General features: G+C 40.8%; 2 protein-coding genes across 3 annotated transcripts in view; one reads left to right on the top strand and one right to left on the bottom strand.

The window, feature by feature from the left end:
* PPAT (phosphoribosyl pyrophosphate amidotransferase) overlaps positions 1-23,134 on the top strand; it is a 46,674-nt gene that overhangs the window by 6,895 nt on the left and 16,645 nt on the right. The gene's annotated exons all lie outside the window — the stretch shown is intronic.
* Positions 98-23,131, bottom strand: LOC307223573 (uncharacterized protein). 2 transcript variants are annotated; one of them, XM_079989713.1, is made up of 10 exons: positions 22,125-23,131; positions 18,034-18,120; positions 15,054-15,491; positions 13,782-13,871; positions 13,571-13,675; positions 9,565-9,648; positions 4,573-4,644; positions 2,884-3,243; positions 1,871-1,936; positions 98-486 (listed from the first exon to the last, which is right to left on the bottom strand). In XM_079989713.1, exons 1-10 carry the CDS (start codon positions 22,501-22,503, stop codon positions 227-229), a joined length of 1,941 nt encoding a protein of 646 aa, XP_079845839.1. In that variant the 5' UTR covers positions 22,504-23,131; the 3' UTR covers positions 98-226. The 2 variants fall into 2 exon arrangements, with proteins under 2 accessions (XP_079845839.1, XP_079845838.1); XM_079989712.1 differs by having other exon boundaries at positions 15,054-15,533; positions 22,125-23,129.

Genomic DNA, 23,134 nt, shown 5'->3' with positions numbered 1-23,134 from the left:
GATGTGTGGACCCAGCACTGTTACAAATGCCACATAATACTTCTTCCGTACTTAATAATAAATTATTATTATCATTCTTTTAGTGTAGTAGCACCTATATTCGCTGCTTCCTGGCTACTGACATCAGGGAGATAGCTTCGCTGCATTCTTTTTGGCATGTTCTTTAAATGTTTTTCTTGTTTTCAACTGTTTGCTATTTGCAACGCTAATGTTTCTAGTAAACTGCTTAGAGAGGTTTGCAACTTTTTTTTTTAACAACCATGCTTATCTTTTCGGGGGGGGGGGGGATTAAACCAACCTCTTTCACTGCAGGGATGCTGCTATTCATCTGTGTTCTGCTGGTATCTTGCATTTCTTCCTGCTTGTAAAATCTCTCTAGAAGCATCCTTCGGCTCTTGATTACAGTATGCATGCTGTCAGACACACCTTGCGACTGGATTGTTAAGTTATCAGAAACACTTCTCTTAAACTGAATGGGTGAGGAGTCTATAAAAGGGAAAAAAGCAATTAGTGACAATTTGAATTGAAGAGATTAACTCATTTGAATCTAGCATGCGTCAATAGGCAAGTCAGGAGGACCAATGGAATGATGTATTTGTTAAACTTGCTAGAGGGTGAACAGTAACATTTATTTATCACAATTGTATCCTGCCATTCCTCAAAGGAGCTCATAGAGGTAGGTACATGGGATACTTTTGTGAGTGGGAACTTCAATGAAAGGTTGCCATGTGGACTGCTCATGTACAGAGTGCCCTCCAGCCATAGCCCTTCCATTCCCCTTCTCCCCAGTTATCTGTTTCTTCCCCCCACTGGCCAGAAATCTGTGGCCATGAACATGCTCAGTTCTCCTTGGGTTATGTTGGGGTTATGTTTTTTCTTTTTTTAAAATAAAAATATATTTTGTACTTCTGCAAACTTTGGGATTTTATGTTGGTATGCCGTTGTCTTTTTGAGCTTGCTTGTTAAGTTACTTGCATCATTGATGTAAATCACTGCTGCTTATATAGCTTCATGGCTGCGTTTGCATGTACAGTGGTACCTCGGGTTACATACGCTTCAGGTTACAGACTCCACTAACCCAGAAATATTACCTCGGGTTAAGAACTTTGCTTCAGGATGAAAACAGAAATTGTGCAGCGGCGGCACAGCGGCAACAGGAGGCCCCATTAGCTAAAGTGGTGCTTCAGGTTGAGAACAGTTTCAGGTTAAGAACGGACCTCCGGAACGAATTAAGTCCTTAACCCGACGTACCACTGTAATGCTAAATCATGGTTTTTCGTGCTATGTGCATGAGTGCCAATGTGTCCAAGCAAAGTACCGGGCTCACACATTACACCCAATGCATTTCCTCCCAATGCAGCAAAGAGGTAGATTTCTGCTGACTTTATTTGAAGACTCATGTCTTAACATTATGGACCCGGCTGTGTAAGGTGGGGAAGAGGGAGTGTGCAAGCCTGGCACTTTCTTGGGCATGCATGAACCAGAGTATACAGTGGCTCTAGACAGCATATGAAGATAAGCGTTTACATTTGCTGTGGAAGGCAGAGGAGCATGTGCACCATCTTTTGTATTCTGCTTGAATGACGTGGGCTGGTTTGGATAGGGTTGCATGTGATTACAATTTAGCCTCATGAATCCATAGCTATGTTTGTCAGGTAGCTTACCTGCACGCACAATAGCATCCCTTGCAACCTGTACACATTTCTTTATCCATCCTTGTTTCCTATCCAGATGTTTGTTCTCTTTAGGTTTAGTGTGCACAAAGCACTTGACACAGATGAAAATGAAAGCATTAGAGATTTATTCTCTTGTGAATTTGTGTCATCAATCTACCCTTCAAAATAGTGTAACAATGCAAATAAATTCTTACCATCTTGAGAGGCTTTTCTTTTGACGCTCAGTAGCGCTGCGTCTGTGGTAACTTCTGTGGCTGTCTCTTTAAAAAGACAAGAAGTGTTCTGTGACAAAATGTTAAGAAAGATGGATCCTAATAATAAACACATAGCTAAAGTGTTAGCTCGAAGAAGACAATTTGAAGCCCTAAGGAAGAAGCAGGCCGGGACATCAGTTTTTATTAGTATAATGGCAAAATGAATACCATTCTTATTTATATGTAATACTGTTGGCCCAAGTTCAAAATGTAGCCAGACAGATTCTCAGTGTAAAGTGAGGTGGGTCTCTCTTCCCACAAGTTTTTTCTTAATATGCCAGTGAACTTGAGGGAGGGCCTGAATCTTTTCCATCTATACAGAAAACCTGGAGTAGGGAAGGTGGATCTCTCACTTTGTGCTCCAGTCTGCTAATGCTGAACCACAACCACATGCCTAAACTCCAGCTTCACTTGTTTGTAGCTTTATTCTTACAAAGAATGGGCTGGTTCAGACAAACACAATACCCCTAGATAATGTAATCACAGCGAACCCAGGCAATGGAGTTAGTGCTAACCAGACTTCCAGCTCAACCCAAGATTTGAGTAAAGTGGTGAGCAAGATTAATTCAGCTTATCTGGTAGCTACAGGCAATAAGTAATTCCATTCCGTGAGTGGGTTGATTGAGAAAGAACAGATATCAGCATTTCTCTTTCCCAATTCCATTTGGTTTCCATGCTGGGTGTGGAGAAAGGGAAGCCTGCCCCTCTGATCTACTCTTCCTCTGCCAGCTGCTTAGTAAAATGATTAATGGTCTGTTTGTAGGCTATATAACCATGCTCTCATTCTTCTGTATTGGTCATTGAACTACAACTTACTGTCACCTTCCTGTAATATTAACTTGTATGAGGCATATAATATTTCAAACGAACTTTTACACATTGCTGCTTTAGTTAGTTATGTCCTCGGTGTCTTCACCTAAAATTAGTTTTATCAGTTCTGCAGATATGCTTACCTGAGGGCTGGCTTCTCAAAATGCAGTCAATTTCATCGTAAAACCTCATCCTCTTTCTTGCATTGCCAACCTGGTCGTTTTCTTTTTGCAACGCACGATACTCATATTTTAAGTTTTTGTATTTTGTGCGGCACTGCTTCCAGTCTCTGTCTATTCCAACCTTCATTAGCCTTCTGGCAATCTCCTCAAATATTTCTTTATTCCTTGTTGCTCCTTCAAGCATTTGCTGTATCTCCTCATCGGACCAAATATTTATCAGAGCTTTGACTTCATTGTCACACCAGTGCTTTCCTGCTCCTGTGTCATTAATCGTAATAACTCTAAAGTGATTCTGTGCTTCGTTTAAGGACATTTGATGGTCTGAAAGTTCAAAATAAAATAACCAATAATAGATTAATATTCAGAAACTAAAACAACCACAACTTTAGTTTTCCTTTTTAAAGCAGAGGTAAAGTACCTGTGGTCCTTCAGATATTGGACTACAGCTCCCATTATCCCTAACCATTGGGGCTGATGGGAGTTGGAGTCCAACTGCATTTAGAGAGCCACAGGTTCTCTACCCTTGTTTTAAAGCAGTGTTTCCCAAACTTGGCTCTCCAGCTATTTTTGAACTACAGTTCCCATCACCCCTGACCACTTGTCTTGCTAGCTTGGGATGATGGGAGTTGGAGTCCAAAAACAGCTGGAGACCCACATTTGGGAAACACTTTAAAGGTAACAGGAAATGTTCTGAATTAGATCCACCGTTGTATCAACGCGGGAAAGATCCAAATGGGAAGAGTAAACTTGCTTTCTGAGTGTGCTGTAGAATATTGTATCTTGTTTGGCATACTCTATTACTTTGGTACAGAAATCTTTCTGTATTGAACATGGTGCTTCTGACTTTGGCTATCCATATGCGAGAGGGGCATAGAAGGCTGGAGTGCATTTTGGTGGTGAACCAATTGTCCAGCCATAGCATATGGCCAGGTTTTCAGAATCTGAGCATCCGCCTTAACATGGTTCCTAAGAGTTGGTTCACAAAGGAGAAACTGGGAAGAATTAAGAGGATGTGCAGCCACAGCTATAAGCACTTCTCTTGCTCATGGATATACTCTACTTTGCAGGGGTGGGGAACCCCAAAAGAATCAAAGCTTGTATCCAAGGCTGCCAGTACAACCCTAACCATGTTTACTCAAAAGTAAATCTCACTTTGTTCAGTGGGGTTTACTCTCTACATGTGTGTTAAGTATTGTAACTTTCCAGTTATTCAGAAGCAATTAAGCTTTGTCAAGTTGAGCAAGACTTAAGTCTCAGGGAAGTGTGTCAGGGAACTGTGGTCTTCGAGTCTCAGAAAGCTCCTTCAGACATGCAATATAATGTAACAGGGGGGACGGAATTAAATGTGACTTTATAGATATTCCCTAATCATGATAATGACTAGAGCTGAGTGTGTTTCAGGGCAGCAACAGAATTATAAACTGCCCAGGAATCTAGAATCCTATTTGAAAAAAAATTCAGATTCTGCATTGGGAAAAATGCATGTTAACACTGAATGTTGCAACAATTTTGTTTGTTACGAATGTACAATACTGAGAACTAGGAAAGTGTAGAGGCGTAAGACCAGGGACCAGAATCCACGAAGGAGGGTCTTGACAGCCTCTTCCTCCCCACTGCCCCTCAACCCAAAGCAAAGGACCAATCACTTACCTGACCCTGTTATTTGTTTACACATTGAAAACCCAGATGCGTCCTCTGAGGTTGTACTGATAGAGTCATCATCTATTTTTAAAAAGACAATTTAAAAAAAAATGAAGCATAGCTTCTGTTATTGGGCCTTTCTCATCAATCTACATCTAGAATTGCAGTTAAAACAGCAATAATCGAAATAAAATTTGAAGCTGTGTTTCCCACACTTCTACATTAATATTCTTGAGCAGGATGAGCTGTTTCAGAAAAAGCCAGGAATGGTAAGCATGCCTCCTTTCGATACTCTCCATAACTTTCCCTACCTTCTTTTCAAAATGTTGACCTGAACATGCAAAATGTGTAGGTACTATCGTATGTAGGCACAATCTGTTATTTCAAAAATAATTTCTCCACCTTGCAGCCTTTGGCAAATAGCATCATAAGCTAGACAGAGGGCTGCCAAGTGGCCCAGCTGTAGGCCTGGCATCCTACAAAAGGCTGCATTGCAAAAAGCCAGTGAGGTTCCTACAACTGGGCAGAGCCGCAAATAATGTCCACAAAAGTTGTGTGTGAGTGGAGCTATAGCCTGGACTGTCATGGTCAGGCTTAATCTGTAGCTCCATGGCAGCTTTCACTCTTCCTTTGCATCCCTTTCACTTGTAGTATTAAAAAATTATAACTCATTAATCATAATAATACCCTGCTTATCTGGCTTTGTTGTCTTGTAACAAAATTTCATATTTCATCTGGTAAACAACTGCTTTCTTAAAAATCACTAAGCATTACCGTTAGCAATCTGGTCTGAATCTAACCTAAGAGTTTTGTGCAGCCCGATCCAATCTATGCATGCTTACTGGGAAACAGCTCCTACTGGAGTCAACTGGATTTGCTCTCCGTTCAGTGCACAGAGATCTGCAGCCTTAAACAGATACCTTGTCTTACCCTTTTAGAGGGTCATTATTTTCCAAATTCGCCTACATTGCTGATCTGATTATAACAAGCTCTGTTATTATGCTCTTGGTATGATATAGTGTATGCTTGATTTCAGTATAGATGTCCAAAAGGGTTTCTGGCACATGATGTATGGTTTGTCCCTTAGGAGGAGAAATCTGTCTTTCAAGTTGAGCTACTCAAGTGTAGGATACTTCAGAGCACCAGAGTCCAATTAGTCGCTTTGGCTAAAACATTCAAAAAGCCTCTGAATGGTGTCTTGATGACTTTTTGTTTGAAGCTGCTACTGCTCAGAGTAGCTGAATATAAAAAACAACAACACACCAGTATTTGGGGGAAGGCTAGAAAACCCACTTTTCATTCAACTCACATCTGAGTTCACATTAATCTGTCTGAATAGAAACATCTTATTTTCGTCTACTCCCAAGTACACAGGAACTGTGGAAACAACTGGGGGGTTCCTTTCATGAGTAGAATGACACTGTTAATGTATAAAGTAAATGAAAATATTGTTTCCCTGTTAAAACTATCCCAAACAAAACAATATTGGCTGTGAGTCCTGAAAGACCTGCTCCCTGCCTTGCAGGCCTTATCCCCACCTGGCCTGGGAGGGCAGGGCCAGGGCCTTGACTGACTCCAGTCACAAAAGCTGAGGCTGCTCAATGGACTTGGGTTGGGGTAATTTTTTATTTTTTTTGGGGGGGGGATTGTTTAGAGTGTGTGTGTTGCTGTTTTTAATATTAATATGTTTTCCCTTCCGCTTCTTGCCAGAATTTCAAATGCAAACGTTGCAATTTGGAACAAAACATGTAAATTGTGTAACATTTACATAAGCCTTTTAGATTGCATAACCAAATTCAGATGCTTTTGGCATATGATATATGCAGCTTCAGTTATACTGCTTCATAACTTCTGAAATCAGGACAGAGGAAGGCATGCACAGAAATAGTCACAAGTTAGGCGTTACAGGGAGAAGCAAAGTTACAGGGAACCAGGCAGAGGGCCTTCTCGGTAGTGGTGTCCGCTCTGTGGAATGCCCTCCCATCAGATGTCAAAGAATTAAAGAACTATATGACATTTAGATGACATCTGAAGGTAGCCCTGTTTAGGGAAGTTTTTAATGACTGATGTTTTAATGTATTTTTAATCACCTGTTGGAAGCCGCCCAGAGTAGCTGGGGAAACCCAGCCAGATGGGCAGGGTAGAAATAATAATAATAATAATAATAATAATAATAATAATAATAATAATAATAATAATAATAAATTATTGTTATTAAGGATTTGTTCATATAATCACCCAGGCATGGACAGTACTTTCAATTTTGTTCTAGATTACACCATGTGTATGTATGGTGGACATGAATATAACTTTACAGTCCTCCATAAACCTTCCTAAGTGGCTTGGGAAGTGTTTAAAACAGCAGTTTGTACTTGTGACAGACAGCTTGTTCGCTACGCGTTGGGTGTAATCTGGGCCTGTATAAATTAAGTCTCGTGGCCACTCAGCACAGAAGCATTCAGGAACTAGGGATCCATCTACAGTGGTACCTCGGGTTACATATGCTTCAGGTTACATCCGCTTCAGGTTACAGACTCTGCTAACCCAGAAACAGTACCTCAGGTTAAGAACTTTGCTTCAGGGTGAGAACAGAAATCGTGCTCTGGCAGTGTGGCAGCAGCGGGAGGCCCCATTAGCTAAAGTGGTGCTTCAGGTTAAGAACAGACCTCCAGAACGAATTAAGTTCTTAACCTGAGGTACCACTGTATTTGGGAACCTCAGATCTCTGCTACCTCATTTCCCACTTCATTTTGGTGCATGGGTAGAACAGGTCTCTTTTGCAATATGAGAAGGGGCTTGGGGCTCTTGCCTGTGTGGAGAGATGTGTGAGTTCCAAATATCTCGGTCCTCTCACAGATTTTGCTCCACACTCTTCATATGGCACAGTAGAAGTGGCACTTATTTTCCCACACTTGCAGTTCCCTGGCCTTGCTGCACTGTGTGCCTTCCTACCACATTCTCCAAGTCAAGACCATTAGAGATCATGTTGGCAAATATATGGTCCTGACCGCCCCTTTTCTGAAAATAACTGTAGATGCAATTGTGGGCCACTTATAGGGGAGGACTGCAAAGAGGAAGAACTTCAAATATCTCCCACCCTAGGGAAGGCTTTCTCCATGAAATCCTTTTGGTTTCAGGACCAAGCTGGTGAGAGGTATGACAGACTGCACCAGGGGAAGGCATTTGCAGAAAAGAATTGGTGAAGCCTGCAGACTCTCCTTTGCAAATCCTTCAACCCAGCCTACATGTTTGCACTATGAATGAAATACAGGTTTCAGCCCCGTGTTTGCTTTGTAAGATTTTGTTTAGCCTTCAGTTTTAGAGCCCAGAACGGGGGTGGGGGTGGGGATACTTGGCTTGTTCTGAAGTACTCAGTATTTACCCTTTTTTTGAACTACTACTTATCATTTCTTTGGGCAAAGGGATTTGTGTGCTGCTGATTTCATGCAGCTAATTTCCTCAAATGGAGTGTACATGTCCAAAACAGAGCAGGCATTCTGCAGAAAGGGAATCAGTTCACATGATACTTTATCATTTGCATTATCTTTACTACTGTGTGGAATATTTCATTGCAGTCATGTGATGTGATTCCTTCTTTCAACTTGCACAGATGTTGTGTTCCCTCTATGGAAGCAAGGCTGCATTGAGTCCAATGTTTCCTTCACTGAGCTATTTTAATGTGGTATTTCACCATATCATTTATGTGATCTGTAGATATTGCTTACCCTAAAAACAACAAATTTGTCTTTACAGTCCTTTCACCCTACATCAGTTCCTGGATTTAAGGGGTCGAGAGACAATAAATATAGATAGCAGAGTGCTGTATTGTAGATCCCTAATCCAGCATGCATTTCTGTGCATGTTTGTGTGGAAGTAAAGTTGATGGCATGTACAGGCATCCTCCCACTTACGTGCAATTGGCTCGTTTGTGACCACAGATACCTGCGGTGCCAATAAATAAATAAATACCAGGAAATGGGAGAGAGCTGGAGAGTCCTTGTGGCTCACTAAGAGACCCTCCCCAGAGCCCAAAGAGGATTTCAGTGAAGGCGGAGGAATCCCCAAAGAGCCCTGAGAGCTACTCAGCCTCTCTACCTAGCAGCTGAAGCTCAGGGTAGCAGAACCACCACTGCTCATGTGACCTCCAAACTCCAGCTGGTCCCAGAGCTTCAACTCTGGTTCTCCACTTAAGTGGTTTTCACCTATGTGTGCGGAGGCCCAGCACGTAACTGTACAGTGGTACCTCGGGTTACAAACATAATTTGTTCCAGAGGTCCATTCTTAACCCGAAATGGTTCTTAATCTGAGGCGTGCTTTCACTAATGGGGCCTCCCGCTGTCGCTGCACCGTGGTTTCTGTTCTCATCCTGGGGCAAAGTTCGCAACCCGAGGTACTACTTCTGGGTTAGCGAAGTTTGTAACCCAAAGCGTTTGTAACCTGAGGTACCTCTGACTCCTTTAGTAAGTGTACTTGGGGTTGAAGATTAAGGTGTCTTGCATGACCATATTTAAGGTCTCTCAGTCTTGATTTCCCATGGAAGTTCACTTCAGAAATTCCCTGAGGTCGTGAACAGAATTGTCACAGAGAGCTAAGACTTGGAAATAGTCTTGATCATAGGTGTGAAGTTTGCAAACGTCCATTCTTTGTTCCTTTAGCCCAGGAGTGGCTCACCATTTTTGTCCCAAGAGTCACATGGCTGAAGTGGGTGTGGCCCACTGTAAACCAGGGTTACTGGTTCACACATAGTGCTAAGCCAAGATTTTTTGAAACTGAAAGAAAACTCAGCAGAAATCCTCCTGACGATTTGGAACGAAGATAAGGAAGGACAATTTGCTGAGGTTCATCCACATACCGCTGAACCACAGTTTAGTGTTGCATGAGAAGCACACTGAGTTATACATATAAAAAAGCTAAATAGTTAAAGCTGCCTATCTTTTAAACCTCTGTTCTGAAATGAGGATGGAAGAGTTTACAAGTTCACGTGGCAAATGGTAGACTTACCTACGTCAATCGGCTCTTGCTTTATGTGTGTGAGCTCTGTACCTTCGGGAGTACTGTGGATGGAATCGTCGTCTTCCGGGATTTCTGTGCAAATTCAAAGTAAACTTTAGAAATGTATTTACTTATAATTATTGGGTCCAAGATAGCATATGAGATTTCTAGGTACTTTTGTATAGCACATTAGACATAACCTTTCCACGTGGGACTAATGCCTGCATGTGATGGGGTCTCAATATGGCCTAAGTGCGCATTTACCCTCTCAGCATCAGCATGCAATCAGTGTGCCAGACTGGAGACTGGAAGACCTAGGGTCGTCTCCCATATAGCCTGTCCAGTTCTCACTCATTGCTCACCTGCAGGTAGTGGACTGCACACGGGTATGGAATATGTACACAGAGTTTCCAGTTTCCTTAATAGTTTGGCGTCAAGGTGGGAGGGGAGGGGGGAATTTGGCTTTGTGATGATGACATATGGGGATCTTGCAAAGAAATGTTGGAAACTCAGATACATAAGCTAATTGCCTAACGGCACCTTAAACCTGGGTGACAGTTGTCACAACAGAATGTCTAGGTGCCATTCCCCCCCCCCCGTTATGTTTATTGTTGTTATTGTTGCTGTTGTTATTTGTTTACTTTCTATGCTACTATAAAAAACAACCTCAAAGCGGTTTACAACACATTAAAACATCAAATAAAACAATCTGGAATAAAAACAAATTCAAGCTTCAAGGAGAATATTTCAGATCCTTCTCTAAGTGACATTTTGCTTTCCCTATACTTATGTACCTGCTTAATTTATATAGCTTCCCCATAGCAGAAGTATTCTAGGAAGCCAGGGTGGTGTAGTGGTTGAAGTGTTGGACTAGGATATGGGAGAACAGGGTTCAAATTCCCACTCAGTCATGAAACTCACTGCGTGACCTTGGGCCAGTCACAACATCTTAATTTACCTCATAGGGTCGTTGTAGGGATTAACTGAGGAGGGGGGCGAACCATATACCCCTTGGAGGAAAAGGTGGGATATAAATGCCATAAATAAGCTCTTCTGCTTCCCTGCTTAAGGAAGTTGGAGGAGCCAGCCGGTGGAGATGTCTGTCACCAACCTGGTATCCAGAGATCTCCGCAACTGAACCTGCACCAGTTACGAAATGCACCTGGCTAATTTCTAACACTGTCACACAAAGTGAAGTTGTTGTGCATAAAGAGAATTTAATCCCCTCCCTCCCTCTCTTTTTTTTTCTTTTTTCTTTTCCTTCTCCTCCTGCGATGAGGCTACATTTTAATATTTTAATGTTCCATTATTTTAATGTTGTATTTCATTTTTGTTTATAAGTTGTAATCATTCATCTTGTTTTTATTTTGCTTGTAAGCCGCTCTGAGCCCGGCCTTGGCTGGGGAGGGGGGGTATAAATATATTATTATTATTATTATTATTATTATTATTATTATTATTATTAGGCCTGGTTTGCATGTCATGCTGAGCCAAACCATGATTTTACTCATGGCCATGTAGCAGCAGGAGGACCAGGTGAGGAATGCAGTAGCCTCTTGCTCACAGCTTTGTGCTAAGCAAACCTGATCATCGAAATGGTTGTGTCCCCAGAATTACATTAATTTAGTAAATGGACCAGTGTGTTATTATGCCTTCTCTTCCATTTCTGGGGGGAAACTGTCCACCAAATGGATTGTGAAAATCATTTTATTGACTGCCAGAGGTGTCAACTTGAATAAAAGGGGGCAGGTAAGCCCCGTCCCACAAAAAAATTGATACCTGTCACAGGACATACACATCATTTGAATGGCAGTGCCCATAAACTTCGGGGGGTAGCCCCCTCAAGTATTTTATTGGGGGGAACCGACGACCCCTTGGCCCCTAGGAGTTGGCTCCTATGTTGACTGAAACAGGTTGGAGTCACCATCAGAAAAAAACACAGTATTCTTCCAATATTGTAGAGCTATACTCCTGCATCTTTTGATAGCACTGATGACACTGAGAATGCTCTAATAAGATAATTAATTGAAGGAAGACATTTTGGCAGCGCAATCACAGTTATTCCAAATTGTTTGCCTCTTTCTCTATGCTGTGGGCGTTTCATCACGGCGAAGTGGGTGGAATGCTGACCTTTAATGTAATTGGTTTCTGGCTGTTTGATGATGCTCCCCTTGTGATAGATAGGATGCGACGGATCATTTTGTCAGTTACGTCAGCAGAGGCTGACCCAGCAAAGAGGTAAATGTCCAAGGCTGTGCAGAGGGGTCAGTGACTGCGTTATCTAACTCCAAGCCATGGTCTCGGGCTGTTAGATAATGCTGTCAAACATTGAGCAAGAAAAGATCACTGGCAGCCATAGCGTTTCACTAAAGGAAATTACTCAAATCCTTTTCTAAATAAGACCTTTGATAAATAATTGCTGAATTTGGTATGTGTTTAAAAGGCATTGCTTAAACTGGTTTCTTACCTACTCACTGACAACATGGGATTTCTGAAATTGTAGCCAAGTTTTGCTGTCATCAGTTAAAGTTCCTTCACACAGAGCACACAGGCAAGCCCATAGTTTTTTCTCTTGCATTAGAAGAGTGGGACAGTTATACAGATTTATAGGTTGTTATGGTAAAGTAATTTGGCACCCTCTGCTGGTGCCAGCATGAGGCTGTTTAAGTAAATTATGTGTAGTAACTATGCTTTTTTTTCTTTTGGAGAAGTATCTCAGAAACCTGCTGTGTTTGTAGGAAAATTTGAAATGCAACCAGGTTTTGAGAGACAGGAAACATATTGTATGCTCCAATATAAACACTCAAGGACCTTCTGTAGCCTCTTAACTTATCTTTGGTGTTGGTCAGGCACTGACTGGCAATTATTGGTCAAATACGAACTAAAGAGATAGACTTCATAACTATAATAAACAGCAGCATTCTACTGAGTGCTCATTGCCAGCTAGGATGCATGATCTTAAGAGTAGTAAATAAAATTTAGGGTTGATATGCCTATTGCATGCATTCTGATTGGATTCTCTCTCCCCGTTTGGTTTCTCTCTTCCCACCCCAGGTGGCTTCAAAGTTTTACATCTCTACCCTGGGCAGAATTACAAACAGTGTGGGGAAGGGGGAGTGAGAGTGGGGATGCAAACTCAAATTGGACATGATACATAAGGCAACTTGTGACTGTCTAAAAGGTAGTGTTTAGAACCGTAGGAGAACATCTAATGATTCATGCCACATTCAAAGGTAATGAAAAGCCTGGCTTACCGTGATTTACTGTGACTGAGCAGTGTGAGATGCAACCAGCCTAGTTGCTCTCACTTTGCCCTTCCCCTGACGTGAGTGGGAGATACAAGGAAGCCACATTTAAAGCATGTCTTGTTTGGGCATCTGAGCCAGTGATCCTGGTGTTCCAAACAAGCCAGGATCATAAGCCATCTGGAAACCTTCATTTAAGCCTAGTGAGCCAAACCAGGGATCCAGGTTCAGAGAGCCTAACAAGCCATGTGTAATTTCAGCTTCATGGTTTGTTCACACAGGGGACGAGCAAAGTGTTAAGCAATCAGGCTGCATGCATGAGAATGATGCTCATTAACAATAAACCAAGATAAGCCAACAAACCTGGCTTATTGTCACAGGCAACCTTTACATGCAAAAGATTGCTCTTTAGGTTTTTCATCACTTGACCTCCATGAAGTCTTTGTTTCTGCTATGGACAAAGTATCCCCATCAGGATAGCTAAGAATGAGACTCTTATCCTCAAGGTTGTGGGTTCAAGCCCCATGTTGGGCAAAAATATTCCTGCATTGCAGAGGGGTTGGACTAGATGCCTCTAGTGGTCCCTTCCGGCCCTACAATTCTATGACTCTATCGGATGGGATTTGTACAGGTCTCCTCCTTGCCCACCTTTATTATTGGCCATTGAATAAGCTTGGGCTTGGCTCACATTTTTAAATTGTCACCTAACATACATCCTCACATTTAACCTTCTGTTGTTGTTTAGCAGATTGTAACTGAATGCTGCTCACCTAAGTCAGTAACTTCTTCTTTTATGTCTTCCTTCACATGTGTGGTAATGGGCTCTTCCAAATCTCCATTTAGATAATTAGTTCTGTCTACTGCACTGTGGAGCACTAGGCGCACAAAAAGAGATAGTTATGCAAATGCTGACATCCTACTGCAGTTATATTTGACTTGTATTTTAATCGAGGGATTCACAAACAGTATCTCTGTGTTTACCTGGGTCTTTCACTTTCCTTGTGTCTGTGAGCTGCAGATCTCCTGACACACTACTAACAGAATCTTCCGCACCTGTGTCTCCATGTAATTCTGAGTGAAATGTTACAGGTTATGACATTAGGTTGTGAAATTATTATAAGGAGTCTTACTGCAATTATTCTAAGGAAACAGCTTTTTAAATAAAATAAAAAATAGTAAGATGCTTAGGCATTTTCTAGATGGCCCCCAGAAAATCAAAAGTGAGTTATCCAGTTTTATGTAGCACCAACCATGTGGCTTAATTCTGCAAAGTAACTTAAACAAAACCAGGACTCTTGTCCGTAAGGTCCTTGCAACCTACATTTAAATGAATTAGATACACCGGAGTGAGGAAAAGAATGAAAGAAGCAAAGATAACAAGGGATGGGACTTTCTGTTAGACAAACCTCTATTGTTCCCCTTCTAGTCCCTGCTAGCTTAATACTACGTAAAGTATAACTATTTATCTCTACTTTGGCCTCCAAGCCATTCTGATAAATAAGGTTTTGTCTCTCAGTTGAATCATATGCTCTTGCAAATGTATTACGTGGAGTTCAGGAAGCACAGAACTGTAGCTAACTATTTATACTATAAATACTTGTGTTTTTCATTGCCTTATCAGTACATTGTAAATGTGTTTCCAGCAAATGACCTCTGGCATCTCCATTTTTAAAAAGGGAATTAAAGATATTTAACTATTCCCAGGTGCTTCACACACTCAAACATCCTCCACACACAGAGTTTTTGTCAGTTTCACACAGAAAAACCAACTGGCTGGCTGCATTCATGTTAGTGAGCCACAACTTACTCAGGACTGGGTGGCGAGGAAATGGGGGTACAATGTAGTTTGGTAGCAGTGGCCCAAGGCTCCACCCCCACCCCAACAATACTTGTGTTTCCATACAATCCACTAGAGACTATTTTAAGAGTACAGATTCTACCTTATCAGCATATCATTGCGCTTTCTGACATTTGGAGTTATCATAAACAGTAGTTTTGTATTTCTATTCAGATCTTGTAATGGAATATCCTCTTTAGGGCACTAGGCAAACCTCATCACAGTTCACATTCCTTCTTATTTTTTGTACTTACGGTTTTGTTTTGTTATCTTCTTTGACCTTTTAATTATTAGTTTTAATTTATTTGTACTTTGTACTTTGAATTAAACACACTTTTATATATAAACTTTCATATGTCTATATATTTACTAGTGCAAAACTGATAAAACTAATTTTGATGGCTTAGAACTCTTACCTCTGAAATTCTTTTCTGTTTTAGTTTCTACCCATTCTATAGGCTTCTCGCTGTCATCATTATCCGATCTGCTTGTTTTATCTGCATTGCTGTGGCCCAGAATAGCATCCAGCTCTCTGAAAAACTTCATACTTTTGCTTGTGTTGCCTGAATATTGGGCATTTTTTACACTCTTATATTCATGCTTTAGATTTTTATATTTTGTCCTGCACTGCTTCCAGTCCCTGTCGATTCCAAATTTTTGGAGTCTAGCAGCAACATGTTCAAATATTCTTTTGTTTCTCACCGTTCCCTCGAGTTGTTGCTGGATGCTTTTATCTGACCAGACACGTATTAGAGCTCTAACTTCATTAATAGTCCAGTGTTTACCTCCTTCATTTGCTACAGATGGAATGTATGGCAGACTTCTGGTTGCATCTAGTATTGGGGTTGGGTTACCTGCATCAGGCAGAATAGGGGAGAGACTCAGATATGTGTTACCTGCATTGAGTGGGATGGGGACAGGATAAGGTAAAATAAAGGGTGGGAGGAGAGAGAGAAAAAAAATGGTTTTGGTGAACTTTTTAATTCCTGTGCACATTTAGGCTGCAGTCTTATACCCACTTACCTGGGAGTAAGGCTCAGTGAGTTTTACTTCTGGGCACTGTTATAAAAATAAATTCAAGGTAGAAAACAAATTGGTTTAGCATATAACAGGGTTTCCCAAACTTGGCTGTCCAGCTGTTGTTGGACTACAGCTCCCATCATCCCTAGCTAGCAGGACCAGTTGTTAGGTATGATGGGAATTGTAGTCCAAAAACAGAAGGCCAGCAAAGTTTGGAAAACTCTGACATATAAGTTCTCTGATTTAACAAAAGCCAACATTACATACATTATCAGAGCAAAGCTGTACTGACTGCAGAAACAGAATCTGAGATAATGGCGCAGACCCTCCAAGCGTCCCTATTTTCTAGGGAAGTCCCTGATTTAGAGAAGCCGTTCCAGTTTCTGATTTGATCCCGGAATGTCCCGTATTTCCTTAGGATGTCCCTACTTTTACTGGAGAAATGTTGGCGGGTTATTGAGTTACCCAACCCCCGAGCCATCTGAAGGTAATCCTGTATAGGGAAGTTTTATTATGTTTTTATATATGTTGGAAGCTGCCTCGAGTGGTGGGGCAACCCAATAAGATGTGTGGGATATAAATAGTAAAATTATCAATATGGGATGGAACGTGCCTATTTTCAACAGGGAAATGTTGGAGGGTATGATGGCACCAGATTATCAGTGGTACTCTCATTCTTCTGTGGGGGTCGTGGTTTTAGAATATAATATAATATAAAATATATATAATATAAAGTGTGAAAGATCAGTGCAGTTTAGAAATCAGTGGTAACAATCACTACCATTTTGAAAGATTCAGAGCACTACCCTAATTCAAAATGATGTCCAATTGTATCCAAACATAGGTGAAGACCTGCTCCTTTACTTCAGGAACATAATTCAAAATTTGGTTAAGATATCTTATGTGATGTCCAAATTCATAGCGCACAAACAACTTTCCAAAACATTTTAAGTGGAACTTAGTGCAATGCTAAGGCAATCATTCTGGCAGCACAAGGGTATGCTGTGGAAAGTTCTCCTCCGAAATCCATTCTAGGGGTTCTTTCAACCCTATGGAACAGATTTGAGGAGTGGGTGTGTGGCATATGTGGGGAGGGGAGGGGAGAAGTCTCACTGCACAAGCAGAAATTATTGCGCTGACAAGGACTTGTTGGTGGAATACCACCCACAGTACATAAGAAATAAATTTACTCCTTCTATCGTTTGATATGCACCTGAAAAGCACCATTTATAGTCTGATTCCTATTTCATAGTTTGTTCCAAAAACACACTAGATTGACTTCTGCTTCAACAGAAGCCTTCTACCAGATGGCTCTTGAAGAGCCCTGGAAAAGTCAGAAAACCTTTGCAGCAGCACTCTTAAGAGGTTTTTTTCCTGAAACAATGAAAAATAGACACCCCCCCCCCTTATGCTTGTGCACACAGACTTGCACACTCACACATAGTCCTCTCTGAATCTCAGCTGATGAAACAGAAGAGTTTGACAATTTTATTTCATAGCCTTATATCAGTGCCCATGAACTGCACGTTGAGTTGAGTTTCTACTTCCTCTGCCTTCAAACCATGTTCTTGTTTCCAATCAAGAACCGAATTGTTGCATAAAATAAATAATTTACGGGGTCTTCGCTGCGAGATCACATTCATCCGGTGCTATACCAGCTGCACTGGCTCCCGGTGGAGTACAGGATCAGGTTTAAGGTGCTGGTTTTAACCTTCAAAGCCCTATACGGCCTAGGACCCTCGTACCTACGGGACCGCCTCTCCTGGTATGCCCCACAGAGGAACTTACGGTCTTCAAATAAAAACATCTTGAAGGTCCCAGGCCACAGAGAGGTTAGGCTGGCCTCAACTAGAGCCAGGGCTTTTTCGGCTGCAGCTCCAACCTGGTGGAACGCTCTGTCACAAGAGACAAGGTCCCTGCAGGACTTGACATCTTTCCGCAGGGCCTGCAAGACAGAGCTGTTCCACCAGGCCTTTGGTCAGGGCGCAGCCTGACTCCCTCCTTGGCAATCTTTACAAAACTTTAGTTTATGGTTGCCATCAATTTTGATTTTAATTAATTTTTATAATGTTTTTATAATGTTGCACTGTTTTAGTGTTGTTAGCCGTCCTGAGCCCGGCTTCGGCCGGGGAGGGTGGGATATAAATAAAAATTATTATTATTATTATTATTATTATTATTATTATTATTTTGTTTTCTTGTGTTTTATGTAGACATTAAAGCAAACACCACAGAAACTGTGCAATAAGAAACCATCCCTGAATGCCCTAACCTTTCCAACTTATTTCTTTTGTCCCTCTGACACAATAATATTCCATTCTTAACGAGTATGAGAAACAGAGAATTTGCTGTCTCTCGTTTGCCATCCTTTGTTACCTAGCTGAATGGGCCTGCAGTGGGACATAAAAAGTAGTGGATTTGCAGGAGGATCTTCCTCCTCTTCCAGTGTAACTGCAACTTCACCTGGGATGGGGGGGAGGAGAGAAAAAAGAATTGTTATACATAGGAAAGGCAACAAAGATATTATCATATGAATTATGACTTGCTATAGATATTTCTAATGCAAACTTCCTATTGAAGCTACAACATAGATTCACAGTCATCAGATATCCTCAGCCAGGCTAGTACCTTGAATATATTAATTTCAAATCATATCTACAGCAAAACTTACCCTAACATAACACAGCATTTTAAAATGTAAAACTGAAAGAAGAAGAAGAGGCAGAAATAAAGGGTCATTAGATATAGATAGATAGATAAATGATAGATAGATAGATAGATAGATAGATAGTAAGTAGATGGTGTGGTTATAATCCAAAGAATCTTGAGCAGAACTCTACTCCTGAGATGGGGCCTTTCCACCCTCTTCTGTCTTCCAAAACCCACCCCAGGGAATAAAGAGACCCCCTCGGATTTGTGGAAGATGTGACTCATCCACTTATCCAAGTATTAGATCCAAGCCAGTATTTTCTACATAGCAATTTAATGATGTAGGCCAGGAAAGGACAAGATCACACAATCTTCATCTAATGAAAGGCATCTCTGCATTTTTATTTTTTGCAGTACAATACCAGTGGGGGCTTACTAGTTGGGAAGTGATTACAGTGGTACCTCGGGTTACATATGCTTCAGGTTACATACGCTTCAGGTTACAGACTCTGCTAACCCAGAAATAGTACCTCGGGTTAAGAACTTTGCTTCAGGATGAGAACAGAAATCGTGCTCTGGTGGTGCAGTGGTAGCGGGAAGCCCCATTAGCTAAAGTGGTGCTTCAGGTTAAGAACAGTTTCAAGTTAAGAATGGACCTCGGGAACGAATTAAGTTCTTAACCCGAGGTACCACTGTATAGGATTGAATCTGGAGTGGTGGTGCTGTTAGTAGTAGCAGCAGCAACAGTAGCAGTGGTTGTTGTTGCTATTGTATAGTTATTTATACTCTGCCTTTTTCCCTGACCCAGACTCAAGACGGCTTACAGATAAAATAAGAACAGCTAAAACATTATATATATATATATATATATATATATATATATATATATATATATACTTGTTTGTTAATATCCATGCAGTTACGGGACATCGATTTCTGTGGTACGAGAAACACATGTAAGCAAAGCAAGTTGTATCACGTTTTAAAAGGAAATAAAAGCTACAGCACAATTCATTGTTAGCCAAGACTGATACTCTTACTTCCCACGTACTGGTACTTCAGTACAGTGGTGCCCCGCAAGACGAATGCCTCGCAAGACGGAAAACTCGCTAGACGAAAGAGTTTTCCGTTTTGGAGGTGCTTCGCAAAACGAATTTCCTATGGGCTTGCTTCGCAAGACGAAAATGTCTTGCGAGTTCCTGCGGGTTTTTTCCCCCTTCCCCCCCTTTTTCTAAGCCGCTAAGCTGCTTATCCGATAAGCCGCTAAAAGCCGCTAAACCGCTAATAGTGCTAATCCACTAAGCCGTCAATGGGCTTGCTTCACAAGACAAAAAAACTGCTAGACGAAGAGAATCGCGGAACGGATTCTTTTCGTCTTGCGAGGCACCACTGTAATGAAAAAGCTAGAAGAAAGATCCAGTCTTCTATTTTCCCCACAATATTTATGCATTACAATAAATTTATTAAACATGAAAGTAATAATTTAATTATTCAAATATGTTCTAATCCATGTAGCATTAAACTATGGCTCAGTGTTGTGTGTGAATGCAGCCCTGTGTTTATTTCGCTGCTCACTTCCTACATGCAACATGCAGGAAATTACAATGTATAAAGAGACTAAAATAGAAAGCAACCTGATGGCTGGTTTTCAAAGATAACTGGCCATGTTCATCTAAATTGTTGTGGTAGCAGAAGCCAACACGACAGGAATTTCCCCTTGTTTCCCCTCCCCACTTGCACCCCGTGCTGTATGAGAAATCTTTGCGTTGACAGAATCTATGTGGAGTACAACAACTCGCTGCCTGTTGACTAGACTGTGGGACTTAAAATGGGGGAGGCAACAAGGTGATTAATTGATTTTATAACAGTCACCATATCTCAGAGTAACCTCCCTAAAAAGACTGTTGTGCCAATAAAATGCAAGTTGCCCATAGCTTCTTAGAGGGTCAGTGGGAAAATTTTATTTATTTATTTATTTATTTATTTATTTATTTATTTATTTGATAAAAAAGGGATGTCAATAAGTTGGTGAGCGTTTAATTCCTGTTTATTTTCCATTAAATCTCTGTGAATATGATATATAGTCATAATCCTTTTAGAGTGCGGGGAGGCCAGTGTTTTCTTCATTATCATCACAAAATAATGTTTCGTACAGTGATTAAAATGTGCCTGTGAAAGCAGAACAGGAAGATGTTGGTGCTGTATTTCAAGCTAGAAAAAAACCCCCGATAAGAGTTAGCTAGGACAGATGCTCATTGTCCATATTTATTGTTGTTGTTTATGTATTTTCAGTGGATGTTGGCTCTCTTTGGAGTGGGCAATTCTTGCGTCACACATGCCCCCCTTGCAAAATTTAAGATTATTTAAAATTTGTGTTTTAAAGTCATTGTAGTGAGTTTGTCCTTTTTGCATTTAATATAAATATGTGTTGCAGAGCATTTGGGGGGGGGCGTTTCTGGCCTTACTGCTATCAGTGATTGGACTTAAAAAGATAAGATAGCGCTTTAAAATACCGCTGCTCAGACATCAGAATTCCAGGAGACTGAAATCACCTTGTAAGCCTAAAACTGGCTATCTGTCTCTTTTTCTGTCTAAACTGCAGTCTTCTCACACAGACACCTGAATTATCTGATTATTAGTTGGGAGGGAGGTCTGCCCCCCCCCCAATCTTTTCCTATTCCAACCTTTCAAGGAGCAATTGTCTAACTATTTAGTTTCCACGGCAACGTATCTCTTGTTATTTACATAACAAAGGATGTGCCTGGCCAGACCTGGCCAGCAGGTTTGACCAACTTTAAGCATTAAACAGGAGAGGCCCATTAACCCTCTCCTGTAGAACCGCCAGTCTCTCAACTACATACAAATTTCCTTTTTTATATATAATAAACATACTTTCGTATTGCGGATTGTATTTGCAATGTTTGGCCTTTCCAATTTTAATTCTCTGATTTCAAGGGACAAGCAAAATATATCACATATCATCATACAGGCCTCTGGAAAATATATAATATTAAGCTGCCTTGCAATGCATATTACTTACTGCTATTATTTAAAGCGTTTTAAGCCACTTTTTAGAGCTACAAGCTCCAAAAGGGACATACAGAGGAGCGACAGACATGGCACAGATATTCACAGCTGAACAAGTTAATAGGAGGAGCTGTTCTGAAGACTACAGCTATTTTTATTATCACTGTGAAAAGGAAAGAGACTCTCTCTCTCTCTCTCTCTCTACTGTATATATATTTATCCAAAGGAATATTCATTAACTGCTACTTCAAAAAGGGACATCATCTTTCCATCACTACAAATATGTGTCTTTCGACCTTGGCCCTTTTGTTTTCATTCCACCTGAGCATAAATGCATCTATGCAGCATTTTAAATTCTATTTCAATAGCACAGCTCGTTCCACAATTATTATTTCCCTTTGGTATAAGCTAGATAGCTGCAAAAAATGTATATATTATTATATGAACAGTGACAGATAAATCCCAGTTAAAAAGCAATAGAAGTTTGGAAGCCCCTGCTCTGAGGTTTTTGCTTTGCTTTACAGCAAAGGCCTCATCAGTCTAGCTAGCTCCAGCAGCTGGTTTAACTACCATCAGGCTTATGTATTTATAGAAAAGCTGGTGAGCAGAACCGCCCTCCCCGCCCCCCTTTCACACATACATACACACAGATAAGGAGAGAGTGCATTAAGTCAGTTTGTTCTTCCAACTGTGCCATCTGTGGTGCAAAGTGGGGACTGAACCCTAGCAGCCTCTTAATTTATTTCAGGTAAAGATAATACAGAAACGATTTTCATATTTATTTTTTTTACCTTCATTGTTCTCCCTGGTGGCATTTATGATGTCATTTGCTGAACACCTGCCGTTTTCTTCCTCTGTTAACTGTGTGACAGGTTCATGTTGCAATATGGCATCCAATTCGTGGAAAAACTTCATGGTCTTTGTAGCATCTCCTGAGTTGTGGGCATATTTAACTGTCCTATATTCATATTTCAGGTTTTTATACTTTGCACGACATTGTTTCCAGTCTCTGCAGATCCCCAGCTCCTGTAGCCTTTTAGCAATGTAAATAAATATTCCTTTATTCCTTAGTGTTCCATGGAGTTGCTTTCTGATGTTTTTTTCTGACCAGACGCTTAACAAGGCTTTAACCTCCTCCTCAGTCCAGTGCCTTCCTGCTCCACTCTCCATGTTGAAAGTGACCTGGAAATGATTCACTATTTCTAGCCAAGATTTTGTTTCCTAGGAAACCAGACGGCTGGTTGTCTGTAAGCTCCACAGAGATGAAAGGATCTAGTTTTACTGGCTCAAGCTGCCTGAGGGGAGTAACTTGAGAAACTGCCAAATAAGCAGGTTCCGTATTAGAGGCAGGAAAATAAAGCAGCTCAGGCACAAATGATTACAAAGTATGTTAATAATTGGCACTCAGAATAAGCTGTTTTCTGCTTGACAAAATGCATTCTTTAACCCTTGTTGTGCGCAGTGCTTTAAAATGAAAATTGAGACTCTAAATATATGCTGCAGACTGAATTGCAATAGCTTTGGATCCTCGTGCTGTAATACTTACTAGTAAGTAAGTGCCTTTGATTTCAAAGTATGTTCAAGTATATTAGGATCGTTGCCATAAGCCTGTGATTCACAATTTGGCATGTTTCTACGTACAGTGGATTGATGTAGTCTAACTGCAAATTTAGCAGTTTAAGTAAATTCTGTATCCACATGTTTAGGCATTTTGTTATTTGTAGCAAACAGAATGGTTGTAGTTTATATTTTGAAGATTTAAAGGTACAGTGGTAGCTCGGGTTACATACGCTTCAGGTTA

Source organism: Podarcis cretensis (genome assembly GCF_951804945.1).
Source record: "Podarcis cretensis genome assembly, chromosome: 9".
Lineage (NCBI taxonomy): Eukaryota > Metazoa > Chordata > Lepidosauria > Squamata > Lacertidae > Podarcis > Podarcis cretensis.
The sequence above is the reverse complement of the archived record's forward strand: the minus strand, read 5'-3'. Positions and strand labels throughout refer to the sequence as shown.

What these genes read in the sequence shown, in the direction of transcription:
- LOC307223573 (XM_079989712.1), bottom strand. Translation starts at nt 22,503, where the DNA reads ATGGAGAGTGGAGCAGGAAGGCACTGGACTGAGGAGGAGGTTAAAGCC. An exon ending in AACAGAAAAGAATTTCAGAG is followed by an intron (nt 13,872 to 15,053) that starts GTAAGAGTTCTA and finishes CATTTCACTCAG; the next exon opens with AATTACATGGAGACACAGGT. An exon ending in AGAAGAAGTTACTGACTTAG is followed by an intron (nt 9,649 to 13,570) that starts GTGAGCAGCATT and finishes GAATTTGCACAG; the next exon opens with AAATCCCGGAAGACGACGAT.